The sequence below is a fragment of the Marmota monax genome, unplaced genomic scaffold, assembly GCF_021218885.2.
Source record: "Marmota monax isolate L192 unplaced genomic scaffold, Marmota_monax_Labrador192_F-V1.1 WCK01_AAM20220418_F8-fsc00016, whole genome shotgun sequence".
NCBI lineage: Eukaryota > Metazoa > Chordata > Mammalia > Rodentia > Sciuridae > Marmota > Marmota monax.
Window position 1 is genome coordinate 10355205 of NW_026695209.1, and position 19148 is coordinate 10374352.

Sequence of the window (19148 nt, forward strand, 5' to 3'; positions counted from 1 at the left end):
TTCTCTGGTAACAATGTCCACTCTTCTTCCACATGAAAATATTGAACTTTAATCTCTATACATCCATTCCTGATCCAACTTCAGATATTTGGGGACAGGGGCAGAGATGGAAAAATAATCAAACCTGGCCAATTAAAGTCAGAATCACAAAATTGATTCAGGGATAAGCATATGAATTGAATAAATTAATTTAGCCTCTCAGAATCTCACTGTATCATTCAGTTGTTGGTGCAGTAAATAACCCACAATTCAGTGCTTCAACAGCAAACATCTATTGTAGCTCTAAAAGTCAGCTAGGTCTACATAGCCTTAAGCTACAGATTGGGCCCTGGTCCTTCCCACATATATCCCATCTGCCTTGGACCAGCAAATACCTTGGTAAAGTTCTTGATAGGCAACAGGGGCAAAAGAATCCAAGCTAAACTATACAATACATTTAAGGTCTCTGTTCATTACTATGTCACTTACTATCCCTCCAGAATAAGGTAATATGTTCTTTTCACTTTAATTAGCTATAAGATCACATGATAGAGAATAAGGAAGTGGAAATAATAATGCAACTGATTTTCCAAACACCTTGAGTTTTCCATAGTTTTAAGGTCATAGTAACTGAAGACTGTAAGCCTGGTTCTGTATATGCCAATCTTCCTAGCTAAATGGAAGCAGTACATCTCCCAACACAAAAGGATGAGATAACACATGAAGCAAAGAAATAAGTAAATGGAGATATTGAATATACTAAAGTCTTTTATTTAAAAATGGAACCCTGTCATAAAAAAAAATAGTAGCAGCATCAGCAAGTTATGGAAATCCAGAAAAGTAGGAAGGTTGGAGAAATTTTTGTAGCACTCATTCATTTGATTTGGACTTTTGATGATGAAAATGATATTCACCATCACACAAGTAAACATGAAAATTGTATGACCTCTCCAGCATACACGGATAGCTTATTTGCAAAATCTCTTGCTTTCTGTCATGGTGGCTGAAAAAGATACTTATTTTCCCAAAGCCCATTGTCACCAAAGGTCAAACAGTTTCAGTGATCATATATAAGCAAAAATCTACTAGTGTCTCTTAGGAAAGCCTTTCCTTCCTGGCAAAGGGGGAGATACAGCTTCCCCTCCCTGCTTTTCTCAGATCTTCTATTCCTGTTTTCTGCCCTGGAAGAAAATATGCTGCCTAATTGTAGGACAGTGACCTGGAAGGAAAGACGAGATAGGTTGCAGAGAGGGTAGTCTTGACAACAATGACAACTGACAGCATTTGGTTCCCTTGATCTTGTTCTGTGAAACAAATAAACCCTCATTTGATTCAGATACTGCTGATTTTTCTGTTGACTTACATCTATCTGAAAGGATTCCTAGCTGAATTAAACCAAAAGGTAAGGTAAAGTTTTTTTTAAGTCAAGAACTAATTTTTGTAATCTTTGTATAAGAGAGAGAGAGAGAGAGAAAGAGAGAATTTTTTTTAATATTTATTTTCTAGTTTTTTGGCGGACACAACATCTTTGTTTGTATGTGGTCCTGAGGATCGAACCCAGGCTGCACACATGCCAGGTGAGCGCACTACCACTTGAGCCACATCCCCAGCCCCTGTATACTGCCTCACTTTTTGAGAACACAATTTTTTTTTTGCACACTGCACTGAATAATTAGATTAGAAAGGACTGTGGTTAAAGATACAATTTTTGACTATACAAGTAAATAAATGAGGCTTCACCAAAACAACAGTAAACTTGAAAGCTATCTATAACTGCCTAGATGCTAAATAGATTTATGTTATTACTGTTATGAGAAGGGCACAAGGCCATCATGATTTTTTTAGAAGAGTATGTCATCTGCATTTGTTTCAGATGCAGACTCTGAGGGATGGACTTAAAAACAGATAAAAGATCAATTTACATAAGATCAGGGGATTCCAGCCAGAATGGAGTAAGGAGTACCAGAAAAGAAAACTGGTCAAAATATATGAAACACCTATTTTTTTTTAAGAGAGAGTGAGAGAAGAAGAAAGAGAGAGAGAGAGAATTTTAATATTTATTTTGTTTTAGTTATCGGCGGGCACAACATCTTTGTTTGTATGTGGTGCTGAGGATCAAACCTGGGCCACACGCATGCCAGGCGAGCGCGCTACCACTTGAGCCACATCCCCAGCCTATTTTTGACACCAAAGCATAGGCCATAGGAACATGTGATTCTTAATAGAAAGGAACAAATGAGATATATCTTACAATTGCCTTTTTGTTATGCCTGGAGGTATTTTCAGACTCTGGTCCATATAAGGACATATGAGCTAAGGACAAAAAGGTTCAGCTTGGAGAGTATGAAGTAACTGGAATTTGCAATACATAGCACTAGAAAGGAAGAACTATACATAGAAACTTTCAGAATTTTAAGCCTTTCACTGAAAGACTGAACTATGCATGTGTGGGGTGAGAGACTCCAAGAAGGTAGGCAAAAATTAACCACAAGGGAAAGGACAATTACTGGGGAACTGTGAACTGAACACCTACCAAAACCCACAGGAGCATGAGTCACTTGAGTTTTATTCAGCAAGAGTGTAGAATCTGCATAGAATCTTTATTGAACATCTGTGACACACAATAGAGAGCCCAGGAAGCCACTCCTTAAGGATAGGACTAAAATACCCTTACAACAACACAACAGTCTAGATCTTTACAAACTAAATTTATAAACAGCCTGAAGAAGTAGGGATGTGGCTCCGTGGTAGACTGAGCCACTTAGCATAAATAAATAAGTAAAATAAAAATAAAAACAAGCCTTGAAGGGTTCAAGCTCATCACTAGTAGAATAATAGCCTCGAAAACAAAGCCTAGCCCTCTTTTAATGCTGCCATAACAAACACAATTTTGACTTAAAACAACCTGCTTATTATTTCACAGTTCTGTAGCTAAGAAATGTAGTATAGAGTGGTTAAGTTTAATTTTATGTTCAGAATTTCACAAGGCGTAGTGGCTCACACCTGTAATCCCAGCAGCTTGGGAGACTGGGGCAGGAGGATTGAATTCAAAGACAGCCTCAGCAAAAAGCAAGGCTCTAAGCAATCAGTGAATCCTGTCTCTAAATAAAATACAAAATAGGGCTGAGGATGTGATTCAGTGGTTGTGTGCCCCTGAGTTCAATCCCCAGTACCAAAAAATAAATAAAATAAACAGAATTTCACAAGGCCAAAATCAAGGTGTTGGAAGAGTGTTGGAATTAGTTTCCTACCCCTTTCACATTGTGGATTGAATTCATTTCCTTGCAGTTTTAGAACTGAGGTGGAACTTTTCTGACTGTTGGGTAGAGTCAGTCTTTGCCTACGGTGTAGATGCAAGTCTTTCTCCAAGGTAGAGGCTAATCTTTGTCACAGAGTAATAAAGGATCAATTCCCTCTAATGTTTCCAGTTGCTTTGACTTAGCTTCTACTGCTGCTCTCTGAGCTTGGTTAGAGGAGAAAAAAATCTCTGCCTTTAAGAATTCATATGATTAGACTGGGCTTTCACCTACCTTTTAATATGTTATAAACATATTCACAGGAAGCAGAGATAGGGGTATGATCTTTTTGGACACCAATGTCACATTTACAACGTGAGTATCCATCAAATCATACCAGATAAGCAGCAGAAAAATATACCAATAACCAGTAGGTAAAACAAATCTATCCACAGAAATAGGCAACAGCATTGAAGATGATGGAATTTGCAGATAAGGATTCCAAAATAGCTATTTTAAATGTATGTCATGGTTTAAAGAAAAACATGAAGGTGCTGAAGAAAGAAATTAAAACTAACAAATAGAAATAAACGGAATTTCTATTTTTGAAAAGTATAATAATTGAAATGAGATTTTCACTGGATGGGTTTAATAACAGGTTAGACACTATAGAATTAAAGATCAGTCACTGAAGTATAGAGAGGAAATACTGAGAAATAAAACAAATCTTGAGTAATCTCTGAGTTGGTCACAAACATATGTGTAACTGAAATCCCAAACTAAAATAAAGTAAAATAAAAATATTCTTAGGCTTGATTAAAAAAAAAAAAAAGCCTATATCTAAGATGTTCAATAAACCTCAAATAAGATAAATACTAGAAAACAATTCAAAATGCATCATAATGAAATTAGCAATAATAATGATGAAAAGGAAAATCTTCAAGTAGACAGACAAAAAAAAAGGGACAAATACAAGGGGAAAAGTTAAGAACTACTGTTGACTTCTCATCAGAAACAGTGCAAACCCCCAAAAGACGGAATGACATCATTAAAAGGTTAAAGGGGTGGGGACTATATTCCTAGAATTCTATAGTTAGATGATGTAGCCTTTGAAAACAAAGGTGAAATCAAGGTCTTTCAGATGACAGAAGCTAAAAGAATTTATTATTTCTACTAGTAATAATTTATTTCAGTTTCTGCTTATCTGAGAAAACCTTGATGATACAAGAAATGATAAAGGAAGCCCTTTGGGTGAAAGAAAATGATAACAGATCAATCTGAATATATATAAAGGAATGAAGAACACTGGAACTGGTAATATATGGGTAAATATAAAAGATATTTCATTCTCTTTTAAAATTTACTTAAAAGACAATCAATTAAGAAAATATAATAATATATTTGGAGTCTATAAAATGTAAAGTGAAACATGACAATAAATGAGGAGAGTGGAGAAAATAAGAATGTTATTATATTTTACATGAAGTGTTGTATTATTTCAGGTAAGCTGTGATAAATTTTTTAAAAAATGGATTAAACCCTATAATAAACCAAAAATAAATGGATACATTTATACATGTATATTATATGTAGTATCATATATATATATATATATATATATATATATATATATATATATATATAAAATACTTTAAAAAGGAGAGAAAATACTAAGAAGAAAAAATCTCAGCTAATCTGCTGAGAGTCACCGCCGAGTCTGTATGGCCCCTGGCATTTTGCCAACAGTATTGATTGACAGGCGAGGCATTACTATCCTCCTCTGCGGCAACTTTTGAGTTCTCGCACTATGTTGGAGTTCTCGTGGGGATTTCCGGGGATTCCCCGAGAGTTCCCATTGGTTGGGGAAGTGCAGGAGGAGGGATTTCCGGGAGAGAATTTTCCGGCTGGGGGTTCCTGGACAAGCCTCGTGGCGTTCAGGAGGATTCCCCGGGAGCTGTGTGAAGTGTTTTCCTGCAGTTTAAAAATAAAGTTTGTTCCTGCTTCAGTGGCTGGTGATTTGTGCCCAGCCAGACTGCAGCACTAATCTAAAGAAGGCTAAGAGAGGAAAGGAGCCAGGCACAGTGGCACACTCTTGTAATCTCAGCAACTGGAGAGGCTAAGGAAGGACGATCATAAATTTGAGGCCAGCCTCAATAACATAGACCCTTTCCAAAATATTTTTTTCAAAAAACAACTGGGGATGTGGCTCTGTAGTAAAGTAACCCTTGATAAAATTCCCAGTACTGCCTAAAAAACTAACAAACAAAACCAAAATAAAACAAAATGCCTATAGTCTCCAGTTACCTGGGAGCCTGAGGCAGAAGTATCACTTGAGTCTTTAGTTCAAGGCCATCCTTGGCAGCTGAAATAAGACCCCCCCCCCCCGCCTTTTTTTTTTCTTTTTTAGTTGTAGATGGACACAATATCTTTATTTATTTAATATTTTCATGTGGTGCCAAAGATCAAACCTAGGGCCTCACACCTGCAAGACAAGCGTTCTACAACTGAGCTATAGTCCCAGCCCTGTATGACCCATTCTTTAAAAAAAAAAAAAAAATCAGATCTGGATGTGTAGCTAGCTCAGTGGAACAGTACTTACAGCACTTGCCTAGTATGTGTGAGGCCCTAGGGTTGGATTCCCAGAACTGAGAAAACAAACAAATAAACAAACAAAAACCAAGATGAAACTATGTTGTCTACAAAAACATATACATTAATATACATTAATGAAAGGACACCTGGGGGTAAAGCTAAAAAGAATAGCAAAATACATAAGTAAACACCAATCATAAGAAAGCAGAAGTATCTACATTAATATCAGAGAAAGTAGATTTCAGGAGAAGGAATGTTACCAGAGATAATTTATTTTTCTTTTTTAGGAACAACAGATCAACTAATTGGGAAGACATTAACAATCAATGTATAAATTGATATAACCACTTTAGAAAAGAGTTTGGCAGTTTGAAAGTGAACATATAGGGTTGGGCAAAGCCATTGTCTAGCAAATGCGAAACCCTGAGTTTAATACCCAGCATTGTAAAAAAAGAAGGTAAAATTAAACATAAACTTACCACATGACCTATCAATAGCTCTCCTAGTTATTTACCCAAGAGAAAAAGAAATTAAGTACATAAAAAGATTTGTACATGAAAGTTCATAGCAGTTCTAGTCCAAAAACTTACTTTCTCAATCCTGCTCTGACTCCCTCTCCCTCCCCCCACCCATATATATAACTTATATATATGAAATTTTAGAACAGGTTAAAAAATTTTAGTGATACAAATTAGATTCTCTGTTGGGGGAGTTTGATAGGAAGGGGGAGAAAGGAATTTCTGGATTGTATAAATGTTCTATATTTTGATTGTGGTTGTGATTACAGTAGTGTATTCTTTTGTCAAAACTCATCAAACTGTGTTTTCAAAATGTGAAAATTTTACTTCTGTAAATTTATTATATGTTTTTTTTAAAAAAAGAGTTTTAAAGACAGCAAGTAAACTGTACAAACATAACTAAGAATCAAAAACTTCAATATAAGTAAATTACTAATAATTTTGGAAAATTTTTACTGAATCACTTTTTTTAAAACCATGAAAGATTTATAGTCACACTAACCTACAATGAGAAATTCAAATAAAAATAACATAGATGTTTCTCTTTCAGTTAGTGTATCTCAGACTTCAATAAGCATAGGAATAACCTGGGAATCTTGTTAAACTGAAGGTTCTGATTGAAGAAATTTGGGGTAGGACCTAAGATTCTGCATTTGTAACAGGATATCTGGTGATGTCCATGTTGTTTTATTGACTACACTCTAGTAGCAGATCATTTCCTGAGGTATTGGAGCCCTGTCATCAAGCGCTGTTTAGCCCATAAGTTTCTAAGATGTATGGAATCCACTCTCTACCAGTTCAAGAATATTTACATGTAAATTGTCAACCCAGCTCCCTTTCCTTTGGTGAATATAAACGAAACAGGTGCTTATGATGCTGTGGAAAGCAGCGGTCTTGAGTTTGAGTTCAAATCCTAGCTCAGTTTGTAACGGTGACGACTTGGGTTAGTCACTGTAGGCTGCAAAATGAGAAAACAGTTCCCGTTTTTTCCTTCCTAGGCTGTTGTGAACACACAATAGAAAACATTCGCCAAAGTATTACAAGAACTGTAACCTTTAAAAAAAAAAAAAAAAAAAAAAGGAAGAAAGAATTTAAAAGTCCAGCAGAGTTTGAGAAAGAGGCAGGACCTAAACATGAGAGAGTTGGGGCTTCGGGATTACTCCCGGGGTTTGAAAGGAATGTACCATATTACGGGAAAGGGGCGCCCCATCAAAAATAATATTCAACGAAGAAGCTTCTGTACTTAAACTACGCTTAAATCGAGATACGTAAAATATGAAGTTTTCCCTCGTTATGTAAGTTAACGGGCATCTAATTGGAAGTTCAGTGGTAGTATTTCGCTTCAGTCTCCTGATTTCAATTCAAGTGCCACAACCCACGCATCTCGGTCCCTTTCTCCCACTCACCCATCACTTTCCAGGCCCCCACCGCGGCAGCCCGCGCCCCAGGGCAGTAGTTTCCACTACGCTGAAGGGGGAGGTAGTAACGGGCTCGTCTATCTATGCACTTCGAAGAGGGGTGTGTGAGGAGCCACTTTCCTTTGAACGGTAAGGCGACCCGGGCAAGCAGACCTACGACCACTATGAAACTCGAATCAAAGGTGTGTCGTCGGTGTAGCATGGGAGCAGCTGGCCAGCGGCCCTCGTGCGAGCGCACCGCTTTACCCCGCGTCACGCCGTTCTTCCCCGCAGCATGCCCCGCATGGCGCCGGCGGGAGGGGGCGGAGCCCGGCGCGCGGCAGCAGCCTGTGCTGCGGCCGCCTCCGCTAAGGCAGGAAACAATAGTGGAGGAACCCGTGCCGCGCGGAACGGCTGCGGCGGCCCACGGAGCCGGACGGTAAAGACCCCGCAGTCCAGTCCCTGTCCCGCCCGCGCCCCCTCCCGGGTCGTCCTGCCTCCTTCGAGCCCCACGTCCCATAGCCCCTATCGCTGCTGCGCGCCGAGTGCCCCTAAGGACCGAAAGACGGACGTGGGTCCAGGCTGTCTGAGGGACGGGCTTGCGCCCCCACTGCTGGAGGCCGGATGGTGACCCGGTTCCCGAGACGCTGAGACTGACTGACGGGCTGCTGTGGCCCTCGGAAGCCTTCCGAGTGGGAGGAAACCCGGGGCGAGTGGACAGGCGCTCCCGGCAGCCGGGCTCCGGTACCCTTCTCCCGCCCTGACCCCAACTAGGGTCCCTTCTGCCGTGCCTCAGTGGTCGCCGTCAGACTTTGGGTGCGAGCATCCGGGACGGGGCCCGTCTTCCCCGGGTATTCACCTTCCCACGTGCCTTTGCCTGCCGCAGACCTTCGATGGGAAGCCTCCCTACGCCGAGTTAGCAAAACGCCTCTAAGGTTCCCACAATGAAGTTAGCAAAGCAGTGCCTGGAGCAGGGTCCTTTTTCTGCTTTTAACAGGGTTAAGTTGGTTGACAGAACGCGGGCTGAAAGACCGCGCTAAGTATGATTATTCAAGGTCTGGGGACGAAGAGGGAGGACTAGAATACCCGCAGAGCTTTTGCCTTTAGATCCCCATAGCCCAGGGAAATATGGGAAGGGGATGGGTGGATGGATGGATGTAGTGTCACCTGTGGCCAGGCTTTTACTTGGCTTTGTGGTTTTCCACATTAAAAGTATGATATTGAACTACAAGTATGGCGATGCTTGTGTGATGGGGCTGTTGGGGAGAGCACCTTTCTTGTTTCCTAGAAGTTGTCAGATATTGCATGCCATAATGTCAAGTTCTCGAAATTGTATAACTTTCCTGTTTCTTAATAGGGGCAGTATGAACGAAGAGGAGCAGTTTGTAAACATTGATTTGGATGATGACAATATTTGCAGCGTTTGTAAACTGGGAACAGACAAAGAAACACTCTCCTTTTGCCACATTTGTTTTGAGCTAAATATTGAAGGTAAGAACATAGTATAGATTTAAATTTGTGACATGAATTTTACACAACTACTTTATGCTGAACTGGTTATAAGGTAAAATTAACATTTATTGAATGATTGGAAATTGTGCTAAGTATAAAGTGTGGAGATTAAAAGGGAAATGAAGCTGAAATGATGAATGTAAGAGAGAGCTTTGTTTTTAAACACCTACACACCAGTCCCCTCTTTGTCAATATAAAAGCAAGGTATGGATGTTGCCTCCTAAACATGTTTTCTGGTTGAGATCTTATTAAATGTGTGTGTGCATTCCCTTGTGTATATTAAGAACTAGCATACCATTTAATTGATGAGCTAATTAGGTCCTACCATGCTAGTACCTGAAAGAAGTGAGCTCGAACTCTTCCCTTAGTGTTTCCATCATCTGGAAAAATGTTTCTTTTTTTTTTTTTAGTTTGTTGCCATTTGTATTCATGCACCCTGTTTCTGAAATTTTTGATAAACTCTTTTCAGTGATCACACACACACTTGGTAATTTTTAAAAATTAAAAAGGTTTATAAAATTTCTTAATAATATTACTTAGATACCTGAGAAAAAAGTTCTCTAGAGATTTAAAAAATCTCTTATTGAAGGTATTTGTATTGGTCCACAATTAATGTGTCTATGGATATCAATCATTTGCTTCCAGGAAACGTGAGATATGTTTCCTTAATCTTGACATTGTTATATTAAAACTTTCAATCCTTTTAGATATTTTTGAGTTGCACTAAAAAAAAAATTAATATTCCTGCAAAAATAAAAATTTCCCTAAAATTTAAATTTTGACTTTTAACCGATAGATTATCAGTAGGAGGATTTTTATTAGACCTTTAGATTGTGTGTGGACTATTTCTAAATATTAGCAGTTCCTTTTTCCTGGACTGTTGAAATTTTTCCTAATCTTTATTTCTTCTGTTTATTAAGAGATATGAAATTTTTTTTTTTTTAATATTTTATTAGGGGCTGGGGATGTGGCTCAAGTGGTAGTGCGCTCGCCTGGCATTCATGCATCCTGGGTTCGGTCCTCAGCTTCACATACAAATAAACATGTTGTGTCTGCTGAAAACTAAATAAAATAAATATTAAAATTCCCTCTCTCTCTCTCTCTCTCTCTTTAAAAAAAATATTTTATTAGTTGTTGCTGGACTTTTATTTTTATGTGGTGCTGAGAATCGAACCCAGTGCCTCACACATGCTAGACAAGTGTTCCACAACCCCAACCCTGAAATGTTCTTATAGTGAACACACACCACACACACACTATGATTATGTACCTTGAAATTCCTGTTAGGACTTGTTATTCAGAAATGGTGTAGTCACCAAATAGTGTGTGATGAGCATCATGATTTCCTGTGAGTTATATAGAATACCTATAACTTTGGCTTTAATGAATGTAGTAATTATAACTAATTTCAAAAGGATGATGTAAAAGTAGTGTTCTATAGCATTTAAATTACTATTTTCTTAATCATAGTAGAGTAAAAGATATAAAATTAATATTCTTTGGAAATAGAGTTGGCCCTGGATATACCAATGTGTTGTAGAATTTCACATTTAGATAAGCAGAGACATTAGAAATTATCCAGCCCAAACCCCGTGTTTTACATCTGAGGAAACTGAGGGCAAGACAGTTGGAACTGCTAAAGATTATTGTAGTGGTGATGGTAGGCTATTGTTTTATGTCAGGCATTTACTTTGAAAACTTCTGTACCAGGCATTATACTAAGCACCTTACATGGATTATCTTGCTCAGAATAGCTCTGGAATGACTACTGTGATTATTCTTTTTAAATGTGATGGAACTGAACCTTAGAGACCTAAGAAATGGACTTTGAAGTCATACAGCTAATAATTGACAGTCCTGGGCTTTGATGCATGGCCATCTGGTTCTAGTGTATATAATCCATTTATTTACTATCAATAGTTATTTTAATTTTAAGACTGATGTTAGAAACCTGTCCTTCTGAATTACAGTTCGTTATACTTGCTGTTTGTTCTGCCAGCTTTTCCTAACCAGTGCTTCCTGCTAAGTCATCATTAGAGGGGTTCACATTATATTAAAACTTTTTTGCAAAACCTAAATTTTCATAATTGATTTTCTAGCCTTTTTAAATATGCCTTTTAACTGGTTCTCAATCATTATATAGAAAATATACAACCTATCCTCAGGTGTCATCTTTGTAAACATTTCAGCTTTTGATATGTAAGCATAAGTCCTATGTTTTTGAAGTAATACTGTTACAGTTTGAAAGACAAAAACCATTCTCATTTTGAACTTAAACTACTTCATTTGATATTCTATGTGTATTTTAGATATTGTGTATTAAAATGCCAGTTTAACTTTTGTGAGGAAAAAATAGTTTAAATTTCTTCTCAAGGTATCTAGTGTTTGTTTCCAGCTCTATATTTTGTGGATTTTCACTTTTTATATCAGTTTACAGGTTTTTAAAAATTAGAAAAAGAGTGGTAAAGCAATCACATACCAGATTATTATTGCTTATATTCTTCATTAGGAAAACTTTTGGGGGGCTTGGAATGTGGCTCAGTGGTAGAGCATCTGCCTAGCTTGCTCAAGACTCCAGCACCACAAAACAAAACAAAACCAAAAAACGCTCCTAGAATACCTTTTCAAAGAGTTTTTTCAACTGCTAAATTCTCAACACAATGCCAGTCAAAAGTCACTCTCACTCTTAAAACATGACATTTAACTAGTAATTTGGTATAATTTTCTTTGTAGTATGGTAATACCATAGTCACCTGGTTTTGTGGTTTAATAACTGCTAAGTTTGAGCTAAATAATTTTGCTTTTCGTTTTTTTCCACAATGAGGCTTAGTAAAAATAAATTATTTTGAGGAATGTTAACAGTTAAGATAGTTTTGAGTCCACACATTTGTAATAAATAAAAATACTACTTTATACTTTTTGGATTTACATCAAATTACACCAGTCTCCTACTAATCAACTGGCTTCTTGTTTAAAAGCTATGTGTTTGCATAGGTTTATGAAGCCAAAACAAAGGAAGAAAAGAGTAACAACAAAAGACAGTCTGATCTTGTTGCAGAGATTCTGTATTCTGGGCATGGCTCTAAGTTGTCTTTTTTTTCTGTGACTTCACAGTAGTTAAAAGGAATGGGGTATCTAACTTTTATGTACTTCCAACCATAGATGATATGTTTCAAGGATCTAAAAAATGGATTTTGACAAATGTTTTTAAATGTTCTCAAAGTTGATTTTTTTTTAAGCCTATAATTCATTATTAGCGTAATTTGTCAACTTTTAAGATGAGGAGACAGATGCATAAACTTTCTAATCCCTGTGGCCTAACCTTGGCACTAAGACACTATAAACTTCCTATTACCTATGGGCTAATCTTGACATGAGACACCACATTTTTTCATACATGTTAATGACCATATACACATCTAGATCACCGTGGTAAAATCTCTGAAGCTATTCACTACTATTCCCTTAGCTGAGGCAGAGAGCAAGGCAGCCTAGAATAGTCAGCAGCCAATAATAAACTCAAATATAATGTAACAGTCAGAAATGAGACCAGAGGGGGAAAATCCAGGGTTCAATACTGTAACTTCATATTTTCTACTTTCATTTTGTGTCAGAAAATTATGCAAATAGTTCTAAGATCATTTTTACTTTTTCTGATAATTAACTTGCTTTCTTCTCTATGGAGAAAATCTCTTTTAGAAGATTGGACTGATTCCTATTATATCAAGCAAACAAAGTTTTCAGTGTAAGTTGACCTTGCTAGTTGATGAGCTAGCATATTTCTGGCCACTCTCTGTGTAGTCCATCTTGGACTTCTTTCATTCTAAGTGTTCTTTCCAGGAAGCAGAAGCAAATTCAGCTCCTTAGTAATCTTTTCAGCAATACAAATTTGTAGGTGTTTTCTCTTGTTTAAGGCACAGGTAAACACACTTTTTATTATTATTTTTTTTTATTTTATTTTTTTGGCAGTGCTGTGGATTGAACCCAGGGGCACTTTTCCACTAAGCTGTGTCCTCATTCTTTTATTTTTTTATTTTGAGATAAGTTAAGGCTGATCTGCAACTTGTGATCTTTCTGCCTCAGCCTCCTGAGTCTCTGGGAATACTGGTATGCACCACCGCACCTAGTGGCTTTTATTCTTCCTTACTTCTCTGATTTTGACTGTATACTGGTCATGGTTAATAGTCAGGAATCAGTTTGAATCTTAGTGTTAAATTTGACTTAATTTGGAAGTCAGAACTGGTTATTTACTGATTAAGATCTGTGAGTCTTTCTCTGTGTCCTACTTCTGACATATCATCTTTGCATGTAAGTAAAAGGGCCCACCCTAAACTGTAAATAGCAAATTCAGTCTTTCTCTTGTTTCTCATCATATAATGACAACAACATATTTTAACTTAAAGTAGCATTTTAAATATGAAGCCTAACAAATTCTGACCTTTATCTTGGTTTTCTTTTATATACTTGGAATTAAATACTGAAAGGTTTATTTTTCTCCTTAAATGCCTCTGATTGTCACTTTAAATACATTTGAGTACTTTTTAAATGGTTCTAATAGTAAAACTTGATTATTTGGACAGAAGGGATAAAAGTGGAACGTGGGCTGAATTGGTGATAAGTTTAAATTATTATTAAATTAAAATATTTTAAAAGAAAAGTAATTGAAAATAAGCTAACAAAATCTGGTAAAAACAAGTTTAAATCATACACAAATTTTGGTTTTGAAGATATACCTGTTAGGAATTAGGTCTGTATGTAACAGGAAATCCAAATATAATGAAAAAAAATGAATATTTGTATTTCTTATGTAAGAAATACATATATTTTTTTCTCTTCTACCTTCCTTTAATACCCGATTTCGATCTTTCAGGTTACTGGCTACTGGAACTCTAGCCATTGCTTCCTTATTCCAAAAAAAAAAAAAAAAGGAGATAACGCATTCACTCCTGTATCTAAAAGAAGCTTTTCCTTAAAGTCCCTTGTAATTCCCCATTTCACTGCTCTTAATACAAGAGAAGCTGCTCCAAATTAAATCAGTGTTTTACTAAGAAAGGAACAATGGATATTGAGTAGGGCACTCACGAAATTGGCGACAAAGAGGCCTTTTTAGTAATTAAAGGATATCTTACATTGGAGGCAAACTATTTGAGCTACAACTAAGACCAACCATAAATGCTCTGATGAATCTTTATTTTTACTGTTTGAACGGAAAGCGATCTTAGCAAAATAAGGGATTATATTCTGAGAAAGAGCATGCAAACAGACCTTGAGTGGACTTGTTGCCAGAAAGTTGGGTCAAATTTTAAATTTTTAACCCATCTCAGTACATAAATGTAATGATTAATCCTACTGCCCATAAAGAGAACCCCCTTTCTTTATTGTCAGAAACTTGTGTAATTAAGCATAATTAAGTTCTCATATTTTATAAAATTAGAAAATCTCTTCATAGCTAATATATAGAGCTCTCCTATTTGATTCCCCATTTACTGTGTGATGTTGAGCAAGTTACTTACATGTATTATTCAGTCAGGTTGGCCCATCTAAGTTTTCAACAGGAAATGATAACATATAGCAAAAATGCCTGTAGAGATAAACAGGAAGGTTGAAAACCTTACCTTATAAAATGATTTTTAAGTATAATTGATCATTTATCATAGCTAATATATAGAGCTCTCCCATCAGGGATAAGAAGTAAGAAAGAATATTATCATCCTCATTTATATATGGTAAAATGAAGGCACTCAGATAAATAAAGTTGTAAACCACCTTGGTTTTCCCAATGCCTCTGATTACTCCTGGTTTCCAGAAAAAATAAAAAGAAAGAAAGAAAAGGTAATATTGGCATGGCATGTTCTGTCCTGGTCTTCCAGACTCACTCTCCCTGGTCTTTTGTGACCCTGTCTATATATAGTATCTAGTAGATCACCTTCTACTTCATCTCCTTCGCAAGCTATCAAGATGTAGACATCTTGTGTAGTCCATGAGTACCTCAAACTGCATATCTAAATAGACATTATTATTCTACTCATTCCATATTGAGGTTAAAAATGATGTATGGAGAAGAGAAGGTAAAGGGCTGTCTAACACATAGTAATTTTCTTACATGTTCATTTAATACACTGTCCCCTCTGGTGTTTGCAGTTCCATAAGACTATGGATTAGAGTTTATTTTATTTACTAGTATATGATCAGCCATGGTGCTAGGACTGTCAGAGAGTAATGAAAGACTATTTGATAAATGAATTAATCTAAAGGAGACTTTAGAGAACTGCCATTTTGAGTTTCTTCCTTTAAACTTGTCCACTGTGAAATTCTTTCGTTCATTCACCAAATCCCATGAGATCTTTCTAGAATCTATTAAGTTTTGTGAACCTTACTAGTGGAAGAGTTTTATCTCATACTCAGAAGAGAAATATAATAATAGCCAGTAATGATACCAGTAGTGATATCTGGTTACCTTATTTAATCAGGAGAATAAAAAACAGCATTTTGCCCCAAACATAGAACAAATAATTTTGGCAGGGCTATCTTTAGAATGAGTTTTCTAGATTCATTTGATACACTGTAACTATTTCTGGACACCACAGTAGAGTAGTATAAAGTTAAAACAAGTATGCAGAACATATAACCCAGAATAGGTGTTAATAAGAATATCATAATTTTAAATAAAGGATTTATTGAATGTATAAAAATGACATTCTGGTTCAAAGTCACAGTTTATTCATCCCAGTAAATGACAGAAAATGAAAAAAAACTGTTTTGTGAGATATGAAAACAGATTATATCAAGATTGAAAGGCTTTAATACTTGAGACAGAATTATTCCCAGCAAAGGATACATTTTTCATGATTGAAATGATTTATAATACTGTTCCTGGAGAATTGACAAAGAGAAATAAACTGCTCAGGAGTAAAAAGTAATTTCTCAAGCACATGTAAATGACAGTGGCCCCTGAAGAAAGAAGACAAAGAGGTTTATCTCTTATAGAAGTGAGGTCCCACCCTCTAGTTGGGAGAAGGTACTTCTAATCTGTTCTAAATAAATACTGAAGGAATTTGTACTTTAGATAAATGCCTTATCCAAATCATAGTGAGGTATTGTTGGCCATGTATTATATACTTTATATGCATTATTTTATTTCATTTTTAATACAATTATATGAGACAGGTGCTATGTTATCCCAATTTCATGAATAAGGAAAGTGTAGAACTAGTCCAAAATTATAGTTTAGATGTTCAAACTCAGGGTCTCTTGATTGCAGAAAGCCAAAGGACTTAAATCATTTCTGTTCCCAAAGAAAATTTCATGGACTCTCAAGAATTTCAGAAATAAAGTCTAGGCAAAATTGAAAATGAATTACAGTGAAGTAAGGAACAAAATTTGGATCGTTAGAGATACATAATTTTAAAATAATTCTACCTGTGCAGTTATTTAATTAATATACATTCTATGGAATATCCAAAAAATTTGTTTTGAATGACCTCAAGAAAGTAGTGTGATGTGGTTTCCATATAGATTATAATCTAAGTAAACAGTTATCTGCGAGAATCTTCTATATAACCTAGCATATTGCTCAAAAGGATGATTAGAGTAGCAAAAATGCTCACGTATCCCATATTTAAAAGAAAAGAAAAAAATCTTCCTTTTCCTCCCTCAAACCATAAAACTTGAAAGAGCATTGTTCAGTATCTTCTTTCTCTCCTTCCAACTTAGTCATCAGCCTCCTATAATTTGCCAGCCTCTTGCTTTGGTAATCTCCTAGCTATCAACACCATAAATACTTTTCATGTTCTTGCAGTTTTCAAAGTCTGACATTTAACATTTTGCTCTTTCTTGAAATACTGGACTCCATGGATTCCATGATAAAGTAACTCTGAACTCTATTTCTCCCCACTTTTCTGTTATTTTCCTACATTCATTTCCTACTTTAGGTCCTTCTTTGAATTCTGTCCCTATCCTGTAGTAATATATTTCTTTTACTGCCATGTCTTCAACTATACATTTGCAAGCTTGGTGAAGTTAGCTGAAATGCCACAAACTTGTTTTGCCAGGCAAATAGTTCATCTAGGCACCAGAGTTTTATATGCAACTTACTGCTAGACCTCTCCAAGTAGATATTTGGAGGTATCTTAAATTTAAATTTCTTAAACTAAATGTATCTCCTTACTTCTATACCTGCTCTCATTTTTTATTTCCATTATCATCAGTTCACATGGAGCCCCGTCTCCCAGAGATTTTGATTCATTTGAAATCTAGAGTTAACTTTAGGAATTTACATTTTAACAGGAATCCCAGCAGACACTTAAATGCAGGTGATATATGGACCAGGTTCTTAAAGACTTAACACGTTGAGTTGTGTAGGTGTAGTGATGAGTTGAGTAGCACTGACATCTAGTCTAAGCTGTGCTTTTCAAGCTGTATACATTGACAGAGGATAGTTTTCCAGTTTGCAAAATGATATGGACTAGCAGCAGCCCTGTCACCCTCACTCTTTCCTTCCCCCTTACCCTCTCCATGTAATCTGTCTCTGACTCTTGATTCTCTCCAATCTGTTCCTTGTCTGTTATTCCTTCTGCTATACCTCAGTACAGGGTTATTCCTTCTTACCAGTGTTTCCTACAAAACTGCTTATTGCTTTCACTGACTTTATCCTCTATCCCTTATCCCTACCTCACATATTTAGGTCCTCTCACTATAATCAGAAAGGTCTTAAAATAAAAATCTGATCATGACATTTATTTTTCTTACCATTTTCTTCAGTTTAAGCTATTAACTCCCTAAAGAGACCATCTTCATTATTTATCATCCCCTAGAAAGACGCTCTACAAGCCATTCATGCTCTGCTCTTTCCTTTCCCTTCGTTCTGACTTCTCTACTTTGATTATCTAGTTCCCTCTCTTTTCCTTCCTCCTCATATGTAACTGCTTGCTTTTGGAGTATGTTATTGAAAAAGAAAGAATCATAAATAAGACCATTGCCTATGTCACAGGGCTGCTGTAGAGATAAGAAAAAATGATGACTATAGGAACTATATAAATATACATATATATATAGGATGTGAGGCAAATGTTAGTATTCAAATCGAAGTACAGAGGCTTTTCATCTTGTCTGAAAAGGTGAAATATTACTGAAGGTATTGCTATTATTTGGATGATATATTGAACAACTTTTCCATTAACAAGTATTAGACACTGAGGAGGTTTAAATTGATGTTGAGTTAGCCCTTCTGTGGTTTTCAGTAGGTTTTTCTGCTCTGGCTTCCTTCATTTTCCTTCTGTACCAGGTACCTACCAAGTGCTTTCACCAGTTTTTTAATCGTGCAATGCATTGTGTTCATTTAACATCTTTCCCCTACACAAGCACACCCACAAATGAGAAAAACCCTTGAGATTCAGTTCCTTGCGTACTCTGGACTTTACTGAGGAATTTATTTAAAAGATTACCATTACCAGTTTGTGTGTTCAATCAGCCGCTACTGATGTACTTTATTAAATGGGGGAAATTCCCTCAGTTTTCCTGTTTCTTCTTTACTACAGCAAAAAGCGTTCTATAATACTCCTGCAGTATTTGTGTATCCAACAAGAATTGGCAAATAAAGCCCTACTGTGTTTATGAGTTTACTTTGAAGGAGGGGGACAGCTTTCATTTGAGGGTTAAATACTTTTCTTTGCTAGACACATTGTTAGTCTAAACAAATTTTCACAATCAAAAAAAATTCAGATTTTTAAGATATTTTAAGTTTTTTTAGGGTGAATCTTCTCTGATTCAGTTTCTTAATTTTTTTTTCACTTAATTCACTGGAACACACAGTATAGTACCTAAAGTCTAGTTTCTCTTGGACTAAGGAACAATTTGTTTTTTTTGCAAACCAAAATGTATTTCTTCATGGGCACCTTAGTAATGTTTTAAATTTT

General features: G+C 36.2%; 1 protein-coding gene across 3 annotated transcripts in view; it reads left to right on the forward strand.

The window, feature by feature from the left end:
* The first annotated feature begins 7747 nt into the window (after positions 1-7747).
* CUNH21orf91 (chromosome unknown C21orf91 homolog) overlaps positions 7748-19148 on the forward strand; it is a 29282-nt gene continuing 17881 nt past the window's right edge. The window contains exons 1-2 of one of the 3 annotated variants that reach the window (XM_046430554.2): positions 7748-7872; positions 9080-9213. In XM_046430554.2, the coding sequence (XP_046286510.1) occupies positions 9087-9213 (127 nt within the window). In that variant the 5' untranslated portion in view covers positions 7748-7872; positions 9080-9086. Of the gene's footprint in view, positions 7873-8023; positions 8162-8196; positions 8467-9079; positions 9214-19148 lie in introns of those variants that run through there. The other 2 variants (XM_046430553.2, XM_046430556.2) reach the window with 2 other exon arrangements.